Source organism: Apostichopus japonicus, chromosome 16 (assembly GCF_037975245.1).
Source record: "Apostichopus japonicus isolate 1M-3 chromosome 16, ASM3797524v1, whole genome shotgun sequence".
NCBI lineage: Eukaryota > Metazoa > Echinodermata > Holothuroidea > Aspidochirotida > Stichopodidae > Apostichopus > Apostichopus japonicus.
The window spans coordinates 69,611-91,383 of NC_092576.1; the positions used below are offsets into that span (position 1 = coordinate 69,611).

The 21,773-nt window shown below is 37.7% G+C and overlaps 2 protein-coding genes across 4 annotated transcripts; one reads left to right on the plus strand and one right to left on the minus strand.

The window, feature by feature from the left end:
- The first annotated feature begins 94 nt into the window (after nucleotides 1-94).
- LOC139983346 (uncharacterized) lies at nucleotides 95-9,671 on the plus strand. Of its 2 annotated transcripts, none has more exons than XM_071996873.1 (6): nucleotides 95-316; nucleotides 990-1,052; nucleotides 2,338-2,468; nucleotides 3,212-3,470; nucleotides 4,617-4,739; nucleotides 5,128-9,671. In XM_071996873.1, the coding sequence occupies exons 1-6, from the start codon at nucleotides 175-177 to the stop codon at nucleotides 5,388-5,390; spliced, it is 981 nt and encodes a 326-aa protein (XP_071852974.1). In that variant the 5' UTR covers nucleotides 95-174; the 3' UTR covers nucleotides 5,391-9,671. The 2 variants fall into 2 exon arrangements, with proteins under 2 accessions (XP_071852974.1, XP_071852975.1); XM_071996874.1 differs by having other exon boundaries at nucleotides 990-1,031.
- On the minus strand, nucleotides 7,476-18,078 carry LOC139983349 (transmembrane protein 101-like). 2 transcript variants are annotated; one of them, XM_071996878.1, is made up of 4 exons: nucleotides 17,704-17,844; nucleotides 15,070-15,181; nucleotides 14,232-14,409; nucleotides 7,476-12,756 (listed from the first exon to the last, which is right to left on the minus strand). In XM_071996878.1, the coding sequence occupies exons 2-4, from the start codon at nucleotides 15,144-15,146 to the stop codon at nucleotides 12,304-12,306; spliced, it is 708 nt and encodes a 235-aa protein (XP_071852979.1). In that variant the 5' UTR covers nucleotides 15,147-15,181; nucleotides 17,704-17,844; the 3' UTR covers nucleotides 7,476-12,303. The 2 variants fall into 2 exon arrangements, with proteins under 2 accessions (XP_071852979.1, XP_071852978.1); XM_071996877.1 differs by lacking the exon at nucleotides 15,070-15,181 and having other exon boundaries at nucleotides 17,704-18,078.
- Nucleotides 18,079-21,773: the final 3,695 nt, after the last annotated feature.

Consider the following 21,773-nt stretch of genomic DNA (forward strand, 5'->3'; position numbering starts at 1 on the left):
GGCAACAGGTCTAGATGGTATTTTAAAGCCAATGACTGGAAAGGAGCAGGGGGATAGGGCACCACAGTAGTTGTTTCATGTCTATTCCAAGCTACCGTATATTATCCGAAGTACATTTAGACCACAACTAGATCTCCGTCATCTCATTTAGATACTCCTACCAAGGCCAAAATCATGGCTGTGCATCAAACTGTTATATTTGTTCTAGTTGTAATTATCGCGTGCAATGCTGTTTTATATCCTTCACTTTTTAGTACCATTTTTAAAATGTGGTTTGGATCCACACCTCCAAAGCAAGAATCAGAACCTATGCCAGGTAGCCTAACGTTTTTAAATAAATAATCTACTGCACTGATTTTGTGTGCTGTATACGGGCTAATGTGAGTGTAGGCCTACATACAGTATACGGCACTGCGTACTAACTACTGTAATTACTTCTCCGATGAGAAATGTCAATATTGGACCTACCGTACACTGTAGGCTACAATTAATTAAGTACCGGGCGTTGCAATTTGTACACAGTGTGTTTGTAGACTAAGTCAATAGAAAGTGAATTAAGGTGAAGGTGGCAAATACAGTTAAGTAGAGCTTGGCATATGCCTAGTATGCCTAATATTAATAATAGTGCTCAATAGGCTAAATAAAAGTTGATCATGGTATACATGTGAAAGAGTTGGAGACTTTAGGTTTGATGAGATAGAGTAGGCTATAACAGTTAGGCCTTATATGAAAATGTTTCAACTGAAAATGTTAACACTAAAGGTTAGGGAATTTCTTTGTTTCCTTCTTGCCAAGTACATAAACTTGCTCTATTGCAAAACAAAACAGATTATGTGTTTGTTCATTTAACATGCACACAAAGCAAACAAGTTTTGCCTTTGTTTTATTAAGATTGTCTTTCTAGAGTGATCTATATTCTGATTTACAATTTTTTGACTTTCCCCGACCACAGACCAACACATTTCTATTTACTTTTGATCAAATTCCAGAGTATCCACCCCACTTGAGAGGGAGAATGCCGACAGGAGCACGTAAGGCTCCATTTTCTTCAGGTAGTATCACTATTACGATAACGTTACAACTTTGTACACATATATACAGCAGAACCATGAACTGTGCAATAATAGCATTGCATCTGAAGCTGATGTGCCTCGTTCATTGTTAGATACTAAACTTACACAACTCTGTGTAGTATTTACACTCAGTACGTACAGTAGCCAAAAGTGAATGAACCTGCTTCTTTCTACTAACCATTCTACATTCCTCCATAGGTGTTATTTAAAGATCTATGATACTAAAAATTACACAACCCTATGTAGTACTTACACACAGTATGTACACTAGTTTGATTAAATTATTTAAAGTGTGCTGAAACATTACTCCATAGTCAGAAATGAAACACCTGCTGCTGTTATAGGCATGTACTGTACATACCTTGCATATACCGTGATTGTCCTCACAAACCAACTGCCTTCACATATCAGAACTTTGTCCTCGGAAACCAGCTGTTCTTACATACCTGTTGTCCTCACATATATACCAGTTGTCCACAAAAATCTTCTGTCCTTACATACCAGTTGTCCTCAGAAACCAGCTGTCCTTGCATACCAGATGTAGTTGATCTCTTCATTCCTGACTGTAGTTTACTTCTGACATAGTTTCCTCACATACCATTTGTCCTCACAAACCAGCTGTTCTGCCATACCAGTGGTCCTCTCATACTACTTGTCCTCACAAACCAGCTGTCCTTGCATACCAGATACATGTATATAATCTTTTCATTCCTGTCCTGAAGTTTCCTATTTTTGATTTAGATGTTATTAACCTGTGCATCATTCCGCTCTCCTTTTGTTTGCAACATGTTAACATGTGTGTGCGTGTGATGGGTGTTTATACAGTATCGACTGGTTTGTTTCAGCCTTTCTTTAATCCCTTTACCTGTCCAAGAAATAATTTACTGTTCAAATTTTGTGTATCATTTTTGAAGGCTCTGAGCTTTTGTCTCGTATAAAATACTAACTGTTAATGGTTGCTGTGTAAAAAGTCTGCCGTACATCTTTTGGACTTGTAATAGCAACTTCACCATTTGGCATAGCATTTTGCGATGAGATACAGGACAAATTAGTCACTGCAGTCTGCATTATATTGCCTGTAAAGAAGATCCTGCTTATATGAAATCTTCAAACCCCTAAAACCTTGAAACACCACCCTGTTCTGTACATCTAGAGGTATTAAGTCTAGATAACCCCAAAAAATTGATAAACATTTTGCTGTTCGATTCTCTTCCTTCTCATTGTTCATGTTGCATGATTGTTTCATCACATTTTGGAAGTACAGGTGGAGGCGACGCTGCTGCAGCCTACATGGCCAGGCAGAGGCAAGAGGGGTCTAGCAACGGTATGATGGGCACCATCCTCCCTGTCTACGCTGTAGGAATCTTCATCTATTTTGGCTATGTAATCTACAAAGTAAGTTTGACCGCATCTTTGCCGTTCAAACACTCAAATCATAATTTCAAATGTTTTATTCTGGGGGTGAAAGTTCCTCTTAACTTCACACAGTGCATGTATATAGATATGAATAGAATGCCATTCCATAATTGTCTGAAATTAATCCCATGGGGATGTATCCTATCAGCGTGCAGTCTTGTTTCGGGCCCAAAGAGTGGAACAGTCTTCCAAACAATATCAGAAACGCTCAGACTATTGATAATTTCAAGAAGCTGTTAAAACATTACCTGTTTGAACAAGCGTAGAACAGTTAATGCCATGAAACTGACTCATAGTGCCTTCGAACAAATTTTGTGGATATTGGGACTCTATAAATATAAATATAAAAAATTTGGGGGTGTGGATAAGGGCGGTGGCATTTGAAGCAATGGGGCTTAACAATCGTGAGGTTCTGGGTTTGATACCCAGCTGGGGGGGTCATAGGAAGGTGGGTTTTTCATCCAAGAGCAATCTACAGTATTCCCATCTGAAATGACTTTCTAAACTGAAGAGATTCTAAATATAAAATGTTGAATTGGAAGCCACCCTACGTGTAAGTTGTACTCCACAAGCCCTTGCCGTTTCCTCCCACATTTTTGGTGGCTTTTAAAGCATCGTAACAACAACTTCTGATTATGATTATTATTTTGATTGTTATGATAAATGTTTCTGATTACTAATAAAAAATGCAAAGACAGTTTCATATTCCTCACCTTTCCCAGATCTTCCTCAAAGAAAAACCCCCTCAAGAGCAGAGGACCTCCTGGAGCCAGGAGGACCAGGACAACTACGGCCCAACTCTTGAAAGAGAGCAGGAAGAGAAACTCCACAGACAACTCGCAGCGGAACTCCGAGCCGCAAATTACGACGGCATGGGAGGTCACATGTTGAGACGCAGTAAGGTCCAAGAACAGAGTACTCCCTCCGAGGACAGTACATCAGAAGCTAAAAGTCCGAGATCGCCAACCTCTCCTCGTGCCGGTAAGCTAAAGCCTCAGTAGCTCATATTAGGTGGCATACACCCATTAAAAGCCCCATTGACTTACACACTAAATCCTAAAAGTAGTCTGAGTCTAGATAGAAGTTTTCACTAGCTAATATATGCTAAAACCCATCACCAGATAGCTGACATGTTGGCCCTTCATGGCACTATCAATTTTCCATGTCATGATCATGTAGATTTTTTGCTATCATAGCCGGAATATTATGTCACTTGTAAACAAACCTCTTCACTCAGTGGTAAACAAAATTCGTATGCTGCTCCTGGGAGGCCTAAAGGGGTCTAAAATTGCCTCAATCGACCCAATTTTCTCACCACATGTACTTCCATTGAAACTCTTCAACATGCAAGCCACAAAAAACTAGATCATGATTGATAACAGGTCAAAAAAAATGTTCTCCTGCTGCTTTTTGGCACTTTTCCTGAGCTAGGAGAACAATCGAGCAGATGGATATAGAATCTTGATAGGAGTATGCCACTATTATAAGGCTACAAATGGTGTTATTGACAGCATTTCCCAGTGTCCACTGTAAACAAAGCTAATTTTTAGCTGTGAAAGATGCTAGGCATAGTGACTGAGTAGAATATACTGTATTATCCCAGTATATATTGTTTGTAGCCTAGTTTACAGTTGTGAACAGCAAACTCAGTACATTTGCCAGTGTGCGATGACCTGCGAAACAAGTTAACAAATCCCTCCACATGGCAGCAGCTGGACAGTGCCCAACGGACAGTTTATCTCACAGGTCCCCATTTTATACACCTGGGTGAAGAGAGGCAATGGAGATAAAGTGCCTTAATACAGTACAACGTAATGATCTGGCCAGGACTTGTACCTGCAAGCCTTAGATCACAAGTCCACTGCCTTAACTGCTAAGACCACAACACTCTCACTAGCCTAGCTAAATCAAGTTTCTGTTTTTTTTTTTTGGCAGTTATGAAATACAAATTATAAATTGGTGAATTTATTTATAAACCGTGTCATTTTATTAATTCTGGCATTTAGAAAGAGAATTGTTGCTAATCAAAGTGTATATTTAGGTAGTCACACATTTCTCCTCCTGATGTAAATTTCTCACGACTGAAAAAAAAACAGATTTAGATCTCATTGCTGAAATTTACTTTAGATGGAGATGAAGTGGATGTATTGAAGAGGCGGTTAAATGAAACAGAGAGAACTATGGATAAGATGATGGAGATGATGAACAACATGGGCGTGGCCTTTAACCGAGTCACAGAACAGCTGAATAGTAAGTCCATTCTCTCTGAGACATTTCATATAGATGCTATTGGTGTTTTACATGCAAGTATCCAGGGGCTTCATATGTCGTAGACATATATTTAAGTAAATTTGAGGAAATGAAAAAAAAGAGGAATTTATTTTGCCCCTCTGACACTAGTCTAATCACACACTCTTCTCATCAGTATGTAACCTACGAATAAGTGAGCAGAATTTGAAAGGAGCGGGGAATAATTTATCCAGTATTGTAAAGCCCAAAAAAAAAAAAAATTAAGTTTAAATAAAAATTTGAATATATGATGAAAATAAATCAGATTTTGTAACAAATCTGGAATGTGTAAGAGAGGGGGAAAAAAGTATTGCTACTCATGAAAAGTGACATGTCATTCCTTCCACAGTAAAAACAGACAAACCAGCGAAACAGAGACAAGATGTAAACAAAGAGGTAGACGAAGGAGAGATGGTAAGCTCAGAGGAGGGAGAGGATAGCTGGTCAGAAGGGTCAGAAGTCATAGAAGGTCAGAGGGTAACAGAAGATGGCTCCGATGACGAAGAAGGGAAAGATGAACGTGTAGAAGACTTGAAGGAGTCGGAAGTAGGAGGAGATGTGGAAACCGTTCGGAGGAGAAACATCACTGCTGGTGGTGATGTCAAAGAGTAGACTTGAAATTAACCAAACCATCGCAGGTGAGAGAAAGGATGGAAGCTTTGGGCGCTCATCTTGTAGTACGGGATGCTAAACTGTTGTCGATGACTGTGAAATATTGTATTGTGGGTAGATAGTGTATCAAGACTGGCAACCTGTGATGAACAATCATACAGAATGCTTCACGAGCAAAGACACAAGTGGCCATTTTTCCGTTGGAAATGTGTAATACTCAAAAATATCTGGTTTGACTTTGTGAGGTGAGAGAGAGGAGTACGGAAGCTTTGAGTGGTCATTGTCTAGGTATGAGATCTATGATGAATATGATGTTGATATCTGTGACATATTTTTATGGTAAATAATGTATCCATATTCAGAAAACGTGCATTGTGAAAATTGTGTTGAATACTTGGTGTAATGATTGTCAATTCTTTCCAGAATGTCACCATTAAAGATGGTGTTGTCCTGGTGGGTCTGTCCCCATCTTGTGGTAGGTACTGTCTGGACTATATGTTTAAAGTGGGACTTCAGGCACATAGTAAAGATCAATAGGATAAAAATTTCTGCTGTCAGTTCAGGTTTCCTTCCTACTGTATACCATTTTCTTAATTTTTGTTTGTTTTTTTAAGTGTACCTTTAGACATCTGTGACTCATCAGTCAATTAAAGTGGCTGGACTACATAGTCTAATACAGAGACCATTTGGTCACTTCCTCAGATGCAATAACACAAGACTTGAAGGGAACATCAAGGACTTTGATTGTCTAAATTAACATATATGTTTATAAAGGATTACAATATTATAGTGCAGGACAAATAATGTGGATTGTCATTCTAGGTTGTTGGTTGAGCTTAATAATATTATAGTAACGTGTTGAGTTTCTATTTCCTGGCTGAGTTCTTGAAATTTATTCGTTATTCGACAATTGACGGTTTAACATTTGACCCTTGGAATACTTAACAAAAATCTGTTTTGTTCCTTATTGAAATGGAAAAATTCCTTAAAGTCCCTCCTCCCACAACCCCCCCTCCCCTCAAAAAAAAAATGGGGGCAGTTTCCACCTTGGGCATTATTCCAGAGACACCTATCAATGTTCGTATTAAACAGTTGTTTGTTTTAGGGAATAATTTGAGTTTGAACCTAAGGTTGATTAAAGCTAAGGTTGTTTGAAACCTAAGATTGTTTGAAACCTAAGGTTGTTTGAACCTAAGATTGTTTGAAACCTAATTTTGTTTGAACCTAAGGTTGTTTGAACCTAAGATTGTTTGAAACCCAACGGTTGTTTCAACCTAAGGTTGTTTTAACCTAAAGGTTGTTTCAACCTAAGGTTGTTTCAACCTGAGTGACAGTTTGATTTGCTACAATCCAGTGAAGAACAACTTTACTGTGTGCAGGTTGAAATTCACTGAAAGTTTGCCTAAAACAGTGAAATATAAACCAGAGGATCATCAGTAGCTGGACTATCTAATCTAGTAAACAGATCATTAGGTTGAAGTGTCAAGTTGAAGTGATGTACATGTTTGACCTCAAATAAAATGTTTGCATTATATTACATATTTAACTTAGTCCAGTTGAACAGCTGAAATCGCATTCATATATTCTCGTCAATAAGTTACAGACTGTTCGAGCTGACTCAATCGGTTTGGGCAACAAAGGACAAATGGTTGGTTGTTGATTTCTTCTGTAGGGGCTTGGGTAATTGTTGACATGAAATTAGGAAAAGATCGTTTTTTGGGGGGAGGGTGGGGGGAACTATACTAATTAGTAACCTGATAATTTGTGCAGAATCATTTTTTCTTTTCTAGAAAAGGTTGCCTTTTTCCCCATCTTTTTAAAAATTTGATTTTGGAATGATGGACAAAACAGGTTACAAATGGAGCAGATATTTGTCCATGTACGGTTTACTGTCATACATGTAACATATCTCTGTTTAAATGCTTTGAGCTTTAGTAAAATTGTATCCAAGTCATGGAATATAATGAACTACTACTTGCTATTCTTCTATATATTGGAACAATGTTTTTCACAACTAGCAAACAGACTGTTAGAAAAATGGTTAAAGGAGACCAGTTTTTTCTTTTTTTTATATAAAATGTGGCATAAATGTGGCATGTGGTATAAATTTAAATAACATCCTGAAATATCAAAACAAATTTGGATTGAAAGGTTTTCTGATGTTTTCCATCATTTTTGAAGCTGATATTTGTTTCAACATGGAGTAGACAAAGCTGTTATGATTAAACAATGAAGTATATTAGACAAAGAGACCAATAGATAAATAGTGAAAGTTTGCTCTATGAGTATAAATTAAGTAATATCCTCAAATATTAAAACAAATTTGGATTTGAAAGGTTTTCCGTCGTTTTTGAAGCTGATATTTGTTTCAACATGGAGTAGACAAAGCTGTTATGATTAAACAATGAAGTATATTAGACAAAGAGACCAATAGATAAATAGTGAAAGTTTGCTCTATGAGTATAAATTAAGTAATATCCTCAAATATTAAATCAAATTTGGATTTGAAAGGTTTTCTGATGTTTTCCATCGTTTTTGAAGCTGATCATTGTGTCAACATCGAGCAGACAAAGCTGTTATGATTAAACAATGAAGTATATTAGACAAAGAGACAGATAGATAAATAGTGAAAGTTTGCTCTATGACTATGAATTAAGTAATATCCTCAAATATTAAAACAAATATGGATTGAAAGGTTTTGTGATGTTTTCCGTCGTTTTTGAAGCTGATATTTGTGTCAACGTCGAGTAGGGAGTGTTGTTTACTCATGAAATAATGGTGAAAAGAGTTATAATATCCATTATGCCAGTCTTTGAGAGTGTCATTATTGAATCCAACTTTTATGGAAATGTTTGCAATGGGCGGTATATCAGACAGGCTGATTGTTAAATTGTGTAGAGAGCTGTATGGAGTGTTGAATTTGTCACAAGTTGATGGTGTTACAATATAGTCTAAATCGCATGTGATCAGAAATGATGATAGGCCGACTTTAAGCACCAGTTTAAAGTGCTAATGGTCGTCCGAGACGACCAAAATGTCTGACCAGAAAGCCCACCTCAGCTTGGGAATTCCTTCTGTTACAATAAATAAATGAATAAATACAGTTGGACACAACGATTAATTGGTAAATAAAGCCAAATTAGTGAGAGTTCTACTGCCCCGAAGCTATCTTGGCTCAATTCACAAAATCCAGACTTTCTCTTCTCCGTTATACATATCGATCATTCTTTAGGATATTTTTACGTTTTCTCGGACGGTCAGATTGCTAGTCGGACAACGAAAACTAGATAAGTCCTTTTGTCGGAGATCGAGCGAACGAAAAATTCAACGGAAACAAGGTATCCCTCGAAAGAGATCCCATCGAAACATTACTCGCATGCACGCACTCACAGGGTGAAGGTAGTGACTTGTTCTGCTCATAACTATATAAGGCTATATGTGCTGGGTTACATTATTCTACTACATCACTTTGCCTAGCATCATCAACTATCGTCCGAGGAGCAGTCGAAGGACCACATTTGTTGTGTCATGTTACATTATCTACCAAACAGTACAAATGTATATCTTGTCTTTGTTATATAATTTCAACTTTTTTTATATCTATGGCAGGAGTCAGTTCCCAACTTTTTGAACGGTGGAGTTGATCACATTGACATCTATGTACCATCAGTGCATCAACTCTTTGGGAGGTTTTACCTTACAGTTAACAACTTCTGTATGCTCATGTTGACAAATCACTTATTTGGAAATGGGTGTCAATTGATCAACTCTAGTGGATTTGCAGGCATTTAATTGTATCAATTTTTCATTTTTTGGGGGGTTGTTATTTTCTATATATATTTACAATTTGTTGTTTGTAGTGCAGTGTCAATAAAAAATAGAGGCTTGTCAGGTGTTTTTGTGCAATATTTATGTATTTATTTTATCCTATTTTTATGTCAGTGTCTTGGTTGCAATAGTAGAAATTAGTGAATTGTTGCTTTTTCTCTTGCAGTTTGCTGTGTTCTCTTGGATAATATTAGTATTCATGTGTGTGTGGGAGAGGGGTGGGGGGGGGGAACACTTGATTACAAATATTTGTTAAAAGTTAATCCACTTCAATGTTAATTAACTCATTTATTGTACTACAAGTGCTAATTTAGTCGATATGTCAGTCTGCTCACTATTAATCAAATCTTTTCTTTTGTAATAAAATATCATAACCAAGCAGACATTTCACTTGTTTTGAAAAGAATGAACTGTTGGAACCAAATAATAATGATATAAATGGTGAAGATTGTATTGGCATGGTTGTCTCTCTTTATTATTGATTGTGACTTGTGTGTTTTGCTGGTAGGTGTTTAATCAGTGTGTCAAGCTGGGCATTAAGTACTACTACTATACTACATATCATATATACTTTCCATTGATGTATTCCATTGTTATATTGCTGTATTCTATTGAACACTAAACAACATTGTCTAGCCACAATTTCAAGTCACAGGTCAATATTGTATGGAATGATTGTTGGAACACAACATCTATAAAGCAGAATAAAATATGTCACCATTTTTTTTCCATAATTTTCACCATCGTACATTGCGACATGATCAAAGTCATTATTAATTTGTTCATAGATTTCAGTCGCTATATTATGGAACACCTTTTTACAGAAACAAAAATGTAAAGGTTTTTTAAGCGCAGTACAGCATTGTGAAGAGTTGTGCCAATCTTTCAATACTGTTGTTTAAAGGTTGGGTTTAAATAACATCTCAAAATGATTGGGTATCAACGTGAAACTATTTTGACTTTAAAACTACCATACCCTGATGCCAGCCTGCAGCAAGGAATCACAACAACTTAAAAGAGGGCAACCATTAATTTAAGGAGGGGAACATTACCCATGTCCTGCAAATTGTAAAGGTTTTTGACCTGTGACCATGGTGGCACAGATCGGGGGAGGGGTTGGTTTACTGTAGTCTGCATGCAAGGGGGAGAGGGAGGGGTAATGGCTTGGGGATTGACTCCTACCTGACAGTGGGCCAGCGTAGTGAAGTATCAACAGGCAATGGCCAGTGTGACTACAGAGTAGCATATCCCACCAATATTTGTTTGTCTCAGGCGGTGTAAAATTTCACAGGCTTAAATATTAAAGTCCATCATGTGCATTTAAATATCCGTTGATACGACGCAATCACATACAGTTGAACTTTTGACACAAACCGTATAAATCGATGTACATTACAGTAGAGGGGGGAGGGGAAAAAAATGTAAAATTCATCGTGTTGTAACAGAAAACTGCCTTTATGTAATCTTCAAATATGGTTAATACAAACCAATGTTACAAAACGGTTGTTGTACAAAGTTTCATAGGCGCAGATCGTGGTGGGGACAGCGGGACGCGGCCCCACCAACTTTTCAGTGGTGGGGACATGAAATACCAAGTCCCTACCAAGTTGTCTTTTCCAAACGCTGCATTTCAAATTCCCCTATATTGAACTTTGGCGCAGTTTGATCCAGCATTGTGCAAATGACACGCTATCAAAGACGAGAATTATTACTATTGACACTGTTAGGCATGACTTCTCCGCTGAAGTATTAACACATTCAATCATGTGATTCATCATAACGTCGTATAGACTCCAATGGAAAGAAACCATATACATTTTCTTTGAGGTAAAAATATTGCACCTGCACCTTTAACACGTTGCCACTATGTTTACTTCAAATCTTTCATCGCCTTGTTTTGTTCCTAGTGGAATGGTCAACTAGTGTGGATATCAATACATCTACTTTGATGCAAATCTGTTTTGCTACCCTTTTCCAAGGTCGATATTGTGTTAACTTTATAGACATCTCAGGAATATGACTATGTAAGGAGAAATGTTTTTTCTCGGTTACAAAAATATGAGACCATATACTTCCTGCACGTCATACAACAATGAACATCATTTGACCTTATCGGTAAAATCAGGGAGGGTCTAAATAACACCTCCCTGGTAATACAAGGCTGCACTGGAGTAAATACAGCTGCATGTTCTTTAGGTACCTGGATAACCGTCGAGCATTTGTACACTGCCCTAGTAAATTTTTGCTGGCACAGTCTGAAACAATAAACTGACATGACTTTTCTGTCCACAATGTTCCACTTCCATCTTAAAATTTGCATGTAAAGCAATGGTTTTACATGAAACATTTGAACAGATAATAACCAACTAACTTATTAATAGCTAAACAAATAGCAATCAACACTTTCGGAGATAAAAGAGAAGAAGGAAAGAAGGAATTCGGCTACTTACGAGAGAAGAACCAGTAGCCTCAGGTTTTATGTTCCGTACTGTATCAACTATTCAACTCTATGTTTATGGCTGTTTCTTAAATCATTTCTCTGCAGACGCCCATGTTTTTCCCCAAACTAAATTTCTAAGCCATGAGATCTAAAACTTAAGGAGGTTTGGGAGCATCAGTGGGTCTGGGAAGTGTTATTTCCGGCGATCTGGGAGGTATATTTGCCAAAAAGTGTATTGTACGCTACGCTTAGATACTATCAGAGAACAGACACCCGTCCCCACCATTATCCAAGACTGATCTGTGCCAATGCAAAGTCTAACCAAAGGATTAATAAAGAAACAAAAATTGAGATCAAAGATGAGACATAGATAATGCATTGACATGATCATTAACCCTCTCAAAAATATAATGCTCTTGTTTGGATTGTTTAAAGTTAGCCTTAAAGTCGTGCAAAAGTTTCTACCCATAAAAATGTTGCTCAAATTATATATTAATAATGAAACATATTGCTTCAGTGGATATTGCTGTAAATATCACAAACAGTGGGAAAGAATACAGGCCTACTGTTCAAGCGTGGGGGAGGGTGGTAGGTAAGGGAGGGGGTGTGGGAGGTAAGGGGGGTTGGGGAATATCAAAAATTAATTTACTTTAATGCAATTAAAAGTAAAATGATCAATATATAAAAACTGCTTATGATCAAATCGACCTGTGTCGACAGTTCGACTTTTAACTTTTTTGTCCAATAATGTATTCTCATCTCCACGAGAGATATATAAAGCAGCTGCGATACCACTAATATACTACTGACTGTTTTGGTCTTCCGATCCGAGGCAAGCAGAAGACCGCAAACCATGAATGTACCGGCTAGGATGATCTTTGTAAACTCTCCTATGTAATATGGGAAATTGAGGGCTCCCTGCTCTTGGGGACTTCTGTTCAGCTGGAAGGCAGTGATACAAAAGAAAGCAGTGAGTAGTGCACATCCGTACTGATACATCCACGCCAGACGGTATCGCCTCTCCAACCTCTCTACGCCGCGACTAGCGATGATGATGTACATCCCGACCGTGGCAGCATCTCTGACGACCATACGAACCTGGAATGAAAAGAAATTGAAGAAAAGTGTTACTTTTGCATATTTATTTTGTTTGGCTTATAGTACTGTAATTAAATCTATAAAAAAAAATCAGATAATAACAGAATTCATAACTTTCAAAAGGATACGTTGTTAACCGTCCATGTTCCCCATCATCAGTGACACTTCTCTGACCATTGGGCATGACAATGATTGTATCCTCAGAGAACAATTGAGGACGTTAAATTTTTAGCCAAACACTTATGGACATCAGACTCATATGTATATTATACAAGCGTATTGTAATGGACCCAATAGTCTACTGTACATGGCAAAACCCCAATGCATGGTGTACAGTAAAAGTGTTAACAAGCAAGCTACCGTTGGCCATAAAGTGATCAATGAACTAATGGACAATGGTTACACACAGTATATTCCACTGTCTTCAGCCACAGGTGGGTGAGGTAAATGGATTCTACTGTAAAACATTCAATACAGTTCAAACCAGGAGAGCAATTCATCCTCAACTATTAAAAGAAAAAGGGGGAAAGCAGGTACTGTAGGAGGGAGGAGGAGAGGGAGGAGATTGAGTAGGGATAGGAGAGGGAGATGGGACACCTAAACATGGCCAACTTGTCTGAAAGGTACAGGTCATACTGATGTTATCACAGAGTTAGCAAATAAAAACACCACACAGGAGTTTTGGTTATATAAATATTTTGATGGACAGTGGAGACATGATGGAATGAAGTACTGCATATATATATATGGGCGCAAAAACAAACCAAGTGAAGTAAACTTCAAAACTACATCGCTGGAGTGAATGACAGACTCAGACACAAACGTAACCGATGGGTCTACCCATGATTTAGAGAAAGCTGTCATAAAAACATTTACCCAAACAGGTAAGAGATGGTTTAAATTGGTTCTATAATTTAGGAGATATCTATACATTCCTTCACACTCATGGCTGATGGCTTCATGAGCAAGTCTTAATATGATGACCTCCAGCCCCCTTATACTTCAGTTATATATGTTGTTCTGTATTAAATGGAGATGGATATTTTTGCCCATCTTGAATTTAACAAATTGTTCAAAGCTATCAACATGTCATTATGATGGCACTGGTGGCAGAGTCCACAGTTAACATTCCAAGTATTTCCAACTTTGAACAAAACGAAAGGAAAAGGACGTTACTGTAAATGGGTTCAGACTCTATTGGCGCTATGACATCCAAGATGTACAGAGTGAACGCCTCCAAACATGTGACTGTAAACTACAGTATCTCCCAAACAGAGTGACATGTTTTTTTTTTTCTAGCTGATTGAGGGAGTTTTGTATCACACAGATCACAAGGTACAGTATATAGAGATGGATTTTTGGGGTTGTGCCTCGGACTGTTAAACACTCCTTATTTAAAGTTCAATCCAGTCCCACAATAGATTGGTCAATATACTGTACCAAATAACTAGTTCCAATAAGTTCCAATAACTCACCTTCAACCACGGATCGACCGGAGCCATAATTGAATGAGAAATGACGGAAAATGAGGCTGAGAAACCAGCGGCCAATAGAGCGAATAGAGATTTCTGGTCGCCGAATGACAACATTGTCCCAGCGAAAAACATAGCGAATATGTACACGTAGACATATAGTCCAGGCAGTAGCTCTGATCTGTTAGAAAGGGGCAAAAAAAGGATGAAACTTAATGTTTAAAAAATTAATAAAAAAACAACAAACTATATTAAACAAGTACAGGCACACTGACATTAGATCATTTACAGTTTACTGTACAAATCCAATGGCCGGGTCTGCAAATTTAAGGGATGTAGTACTACAGTATAGTAGTACTATAAAATATATACACAATTTCTGGGATATTCTCCAGCAACAGCAATTTATGAGAATTTTTCAAACTTTATGAAAGATAACATATAATTTTCGTAGCAAGACGTAGACAATCCCTATGAATCAAGACAAACATGATACCCATACACTGTATGTATGGGAATCTTACAGATTAGATTTGCACAACCTCAATCCAGGAATTCATCTCATGATTTATTGCCAAGCTGTTTAATACTACCATATCTAATCATATATTTTGGATACTTTGCAGGTATTTTGGTATATTTGCTTATCCCCAAGCAAAGAAACAATGAGAGATGAGAGTTACAAACCATCTCTTAATTGCTTACAGAACTTCTAAGGCACGGTAGACCAATAGACAATTTTGACAAATTTTTGGTAACAAATATAACTAAATTTGATAGGTTCTATATGTATGCATTTACCCAAATCAAGCTGTACCAAGAGTTATTCAAAGTTTTATACCTCAAAAACTGCCAGCCACCTAGATATGTTCCTAATTTATGATGGTTAATCAGTTCCAGCAAAGGATTCCAGTCCATGTGAGGTTACAGGAAACTGTTTGAGGCTACTGCATCTGTCATATTTTAAAACATAGACATAACCTGTCCTTACTCAAATTCCTCATTGCTGTGTATGCACAGGGGTTTGTCACCGGTCTGCATGCAATTGACAGACCTGGAAAGTGCCCTACTGTATATACAGCACAGATTACATGTACAAATTAATATCCACACAGCTTGGTAAAGCCATCTCACACTCCCTCCTCACACCTCATTTTCATATATTACTTATACCAAACACAGCTTGGTAAAGCCATCTCACACTCCCTCCTCACACCCAGGGGCGTAGCGAAGGGGTTTTTGTTGGGGGGTGTGGAGAATTTGATTTGCTGACGGATCTGGAAGTGGTGACTGAAATGGGGGAGGGGTCTAAGGGGAGGGGGTGTCCCCCTCCCCTTTGGCAACTTTTTAGTTTTGAAACGTCCTTAGATGCAATCTGGTGCATATTTTAAGTCAAATTTGATTTGCCGACGGATCTGGAAGTGTTGACTGAAATGGGGGAGGGGTCTAATTTTTAGTTTTGAAACGTCCTTAGATGCAATCTGATGTATATTTTAAGTCAAATTTGATTTGCCGACAGATCTGGAAGTGGTGACTGAAATGGGGGAGGGGTCTAAGGGGAGGGAATGTCCCCCCCCCTTTGGAAATTTTTTTAGTTTTGAAACGTCCTTAGATGCAATCTGGTGCATATTTTAAGTCAAATTTGGCACGGAAGAAGCTCCCGTTCTCCTTTTTCTATTCAGCTTTCCTTCTTTCTTCCCCTTCCCCTTCCGCTCTCTTCACCTTTTCTCCTTTTGCCGACAGACCCAAAATTTGCCGACAGCGACCAAATTATTGGGGGGGTGTGACACCCCCCACACCCCCCCGCTCGCTACGCCCCTGCTCACACCTCATTTTCATATATTACTTATACCAAACACAGCTTGGTAAAGCCATCTCACACTCCCTCCTCACACCTCATTTGCATATATTACTTATACCAAACACAGCTTGGTAAAGCCATCTCACACTCCCTCCTCACACCTCATTTTCATATATTACCTATACCAAACACAGCTTGGTAAAGCCATCTCACACTCCCTCCTCACACCTCATTTTCATATATTACTTATACCAAACACAGCTTGGTAAAGCCATCTCACACTCCCTCCTCACACCTCATTTGCATATATTACTTATACCAAACACAGCTTGATAAAGACATCTCCCACTCCCTCCTCACATCTCATTTGCATATTACTTACACCCTAAGTGCGACAGTATAGAGCACTACCCAGCGTAACTTGCTTTGAGCAATGTGTCTACATACTGCTGCAGTGTTGACAGCTCTTACGGTATGACAGGTGTTCAGTGCAAATACCAACCCTAGGTTGAGTAGCACTTTTCATAGTGAGAGATATATATCATTGTTAGTCACTGACATCATGTTTCAAATGCACCTAGGAACCTGTTCTATAAAATCTACATTGCTATATAAATTTCAGTTGCAAAATGCTAAATTCCCTGTTTTTCCTCGAATCTCCTGTTTTTGAAATAAAACATGTTAAATCTCCCTATTTTTATGACAAACAGGTTGGCAAACAGGTCTGAATTGTGCTTTAATCATATTGCAAATGGGTCTGACTTTCTAGCTAAGACAGCCTGTGGTTTCAGAACCCATTAAGAAGTACTGTAGGCTACAAATACTCTCTGCCAACTGCTGGGCATAGAAAAACTAGTGTACAGTCAGTACATACAGCTGCAGTCAGTACACACAGCAAAGTGTATAAACGATACAGCGATGGACATCTCAGGTCCAGCTAAAGATAACAAGGTATCACTACATTAAACATAGTGCATTCTTTCCAGAGTCATGACTTAATGCAAATGTTACATCGAATCACAAGTGTGGCCGACAGAATTTAAGGGTGTGAAGACTCGCGCAAAAAGGAAAGTGATATGCCGGTAATCTGACCTAGTTTTGAATGAGGTGTAACAGAAGTGTAAGGCACCACCATTGATCCCAGAAAATACACACACAGCTTGCTAACGTCGGTAATTAGACACTAGTGTACAGTCAGTACATACAGCTGCAGCCAATACCCGCAGCAAAGTGTATAAACGATACAGCGATGGACATCTCAGGTCCAGCTAAAGATAACAAGGTATCACGTTTCATTACTATCTGCATTTTGTAGCTACACAAACAAAATGTCACTTGCAAGCAACAGAAAGTTAACCTTTCCAGATGGCCGCATGCGCTTTGGTGAGAGTCTTCTACGCCTTTAACTAGCCTTATTTGGTACCTTCACCATTACGAGGCACTATACTTCTGTAATTAGCTACTCCTAATATTACTACTAGCACTTAGTAGTGATATTACATGCTTGTTCCCGTGCCTAACTTTAGAACATACAGTAATCGTACGATAAACCTTGCTGACACCAAAGTGTCTGTAATGTGCATTGAGATTGCCTAAATCTGCCAGTATATCGCGTAACTGGTACATATACATTTTGAAACGCGACTGCTTTCATTGGAAGAAGATTGAGGTTACCTCGATTGAGCCTCACGTTCTGCCATTATCATGCACAAGCTAAGTGCGTCAACAAATGGCTTTCTTAGAATTAAAAACGAACATAGTGATCGTATCCTCTCTCCGGCACTAGTCATTACTGATGTTGTCAAACGTTCAATGCGCTGTGAAAACACTAAACAGAAACGCCTTTTCCAGCGGGCACTGAAAGTCTAGTCAAGGCTGACATGACGTTCCTATTTTGAATTCATGTGTCTATTTTCACCAAATGCAGCAAAAGCAACAGGCATGGTTTTGTTTGCAAATGAGCGTAGAAACACCGAGAACGGGTTGTTTTCTTCCTAATCAGTTTGTTCTATCACTTTTTACGTATAAGGGTGTAAGAACCACGTTGAATTCGGCACAGACTGTGAGGAAGACTTGGTTAATGATTTTGGCCAACTTTTGATTTTACTCCCGCACCCACTTTTCCACAAACAGCACACGCTTGGCGGCACGTCCCAGTGTAGACCAGGGTTGTCCAACCTTTTGCACAGGAGGGCCACATGGAATGATTATGATGAAGGAGGGGGCCGCATGAACCCTACGCTCGATTTTTCGATTTTTTGCCCGAAGCACAAGGCAACAAAATGTGAGCAATGCGCGGAGCGCACTGATTTATTTTCCTTCCTGATAAAACAGATGCATAGGCCTAAAGTTCAGCCCCCCCCCCCCTCCGCTGAGAGTGTCACAAACTGACCTGTATGCAGTTTTTTGGACCCAGAAGGTTCGAATGATTGATTATGTAGCTTCAAATGGTTATCAATAAATCTGCTCACTAAAATTTCGCACCGTAGAGCATCTCTGGCGGGCCGGACGCAACCCTGCGGCGGGCCGGACTGTGGCCCGCGGGCCGTAGGTTGGACAACCCTGCTGTAGACAGTTCTCCTGTATAGGCCAAATCAGCATTACAACTTGTCTTAATATCGCTCGCTTCTAGGCCTTTTGGATAAGATCATTCACAGTCATAGTTTCGATGCAACGGGACTGGGGTTGAGAGCGGATCAGTCGTTCTGTAGTTTGCTTTTCGTGCCCAGGTTCTTTCCTGGGTGACTTTTCTTTAAAAAAGTATTGGTTTTAGGTGCACTCCATGCAGCTTTTGCCACACATTCACTGATCATGCAACCAATGTGGTATAACTTGAAATGGATCTCCGTCACTGACGTGACCATCAAGAAATCTCCAACGATCAAGGGCTCACGTTAGTGTGTACGTAACGTTAAGGTCCATACGTTAGCATATATATATATATATATATATATATATATATATATATATATATATATATATATATATATATATATATATATATATATATATATATATATATATATATATATACGTTGTTGAATGCTCCATATTAGTTTTAGAACGATTCTATTCAAATTATACTTGAACGTGCCGCACCAAAATCAATTGCTCCAGTTGACTAACACACTAAACTCACCACTTTCCATGGCCGCTAGAGCATAGCTAGAAGTTTTCAACTGACATACCCTACCCACCATATGATAGCTGACAGCTTGGAATATCACAGCACGTTCATGAACTAGTTTTGGCCACTTATTTCTTGTTTGAACGACATAACCTGCTTACATATACAGTTATTCCACGATATGCAGATAAAGATTTATTTGGCAGTATAGAGCCAGATATAACTGGATTATCTGGATTTTGTATATATTAAACCGATAAAGTTGTATCTGGCCCAGATATGGATGGCAAAAAATTTAGCCAGATAAAAAATTTAATGGGCCATATAAAAGTTTATCTGGATTTCTTTATATCAACCAGATAAAGTTTTATCTGGCCCAGATATATGGAAGCCATAAACTTCAACCATATCAAATTTGATATGGGCCATATAAAAGTGTATCTGGATTTTCTTTATATCAACCAAATAAATTTTTATCTGGCCCAGATATGGATGCAATAAAATTTAACCAGATCAAATGTTATATGGGCCGTAAAAAACTTTATTTTATATCAAGTTATATCTGCTCAATTTTTTATCTGGCCAGATATAAATTCCAGATCTGGAGCAGATCTGGCCCAGATTGAAATTCCAGATCTGGGCCAGATCTGGGCCAGATCTGGGACCGGAATCTTCTCGTTTCATATAAGATTTTCAAAAAATCACCTTCAATCCTCCATATTTTTAGACCATCAGTAGATTTTGCAACAAAAAACGAAAACAATTGTTTTTGTTTCTTGTTGCAAAATAAAGTTACCTATTGTATTGTATCGATTTTAAAATCGATACAATACTATAGATAACTTTATTACTATTTTCTGACAATGGTTAACCTCTAAGGCGTATACGTGCACTAATTGTGGTGTGATACATGAGACAAGCTCATCTTTCACCGTTTTCGTCGGAAGGCTACAATATATCCAATGTGTATTGACAAGTGCAATGCATGACATGTGGTACTGTGAGGGGTAAGAGGGGTAACGGGAAGTGCAGGGAAAGGAGTGGGGTGGGGGTCAGCTCAATTTATTTTACTCTTTAAATGGATAAGGTATCTTATATATTCATGTGGTTTTCTTTCTTCAAATGCATGACCAGATAATGTACAGCTTTCTTTGTGTCATCATAAGCTTTTTTTTTCATTGATAAGATCTCTAGCGGTGTCTATTTGTGGAATTTATGATTCGTTGAGGATGTTAAATACCTCATTTATTGATATTCATATACACATTGTATGTTAATTATTAAAAGGCATAGAGTACAAAGTTTGTGGTATGATGCATAGTGGGGAATTAGTTTGTGCCAGTACCTAAAGCCATTTCTGGTAAATAATTAATAAATAAGTATGTAATAAGTCTGGATGCGTCTGTAGACATTATTGTGTACAGCTAGGTGTACAATATTAAACTAAAAAGCAAGACAATATCATCATAGAATGAGTCGTTTTCCTTTCGTTGATAAAATTACTGTACACATGCCGATTGTACCTTGCACTTAAAACTTTAGATAAGAAACATATCTTCGAACTTGAAACTTGAATTTGTTTGCTCTTTTCGGTATTTGAGAAGAAACAGACATAACCGACGATCTGTGACAACTATATATATATATATATATATATATATATATATATATATATATATATATATATATATAACATATATATAGAACATATATATATATAGAACATATATATATATAGAACATATATATAGAACATATATATAGAACATATATATAGAACATATATATATATATATATAGAACATATATATATATATAGAACATATATATAGAACATATATATAGAACATATATATAGAACATATATATAGAACATATATATATAGAACATATATATAAATATTTATATATATATATATTTTATAGCTAAATGTATACTTTGATCGACATTCCATGGTAACAGTTGTGCCATTTCGTGGACTTCTACATATCGACAATTTGGTGTCCACGTATTGTTTGAGCAATATTTTGCGACCGCTCATAGGTACCTATCACACAATGGAATACTTTTGCGGTGAGCGCCATCAATTTTGTGTCTGAGTCCCGTCTGTGGTCTTCAACCATTAAACACGTGTTGAAGTTGAATGACGTATAAGTTAGTGATTTCAAATTGGGTCATTAAAAGGACTTCATGTTTTACGGAAAATATTGATAGGTATATCTTCATTTCAAAGCTATCAATAATTGTATTTTAAGACTAGTCTTATCATACGCTAGTGAAACAATTGACACAAACACTAATAAAACTTAATGCAACACAGATATGTTAGTGTAGTCCTTACTCTTGACATGAGTGAGGCATTATTTCTACTGGGGGTTATCTCCACAACCATATAAAAGACAGGCTGTAATATATAACTTCCAATGCACATTTTAATGTAAAGTGATCACATACATCCCCAAATGTGTTATCAAGTTTCTAACTCACTATATATGTCCATTTATAAATTTGCAACATTCCGTTTGACGAATGCCGATGTTGTCTTTCTAACAAATTTGAAACTATTAAATGCACTTTCAGCACATCATTTGTGGTGAGGTGATTTAATTTCGTGTA

Bases quoted from the DNA above. Each gene is read 5' to 3' on its own strand.
- LOC139983346 (XM_071996873.1), top strand. From the start codon at position 175: ATGGCTGTGCATCAAACTGTTATATTTGTTCTAGTTGTAATTATCGCG. The intron at 317-989 runs GTAGCCTAACGT...ATCAAATTCCAG, and splicing joins AGAATCAGAACCTATGCCAG to AGTATCCACCCCACTTGAGA. The intron at 4,740-5,127 runs GTAAGTCCATTC...TTCCTTCCACAG, and splicing joins AGTCACAGAACAGCTGAATA to TAAAAACAGACAAACCAGCG.
- LOC139983349 (XM_071996877.1), bottom strand. From the start codon at position 17,819: ATGACTAGTGCCGGAGAGAGGATACGATCACTATGTTCGTTTTTAATT. The intron at 14,410-17,703 runs GTAACCTCAATC...CCTTTCTAACAG, and splicing joins GAACGTGAGGCTCAATCGAG to ATCAGAGCTACTGCCTGGAC. The intron at 12,757-14,231 runs GTGAGTTATTGG...TTTTCATTCCAG, and splicing joins CGGTCGATCCGTGGTTGAAG to GTTCGTATGGTCGTCAGAGA.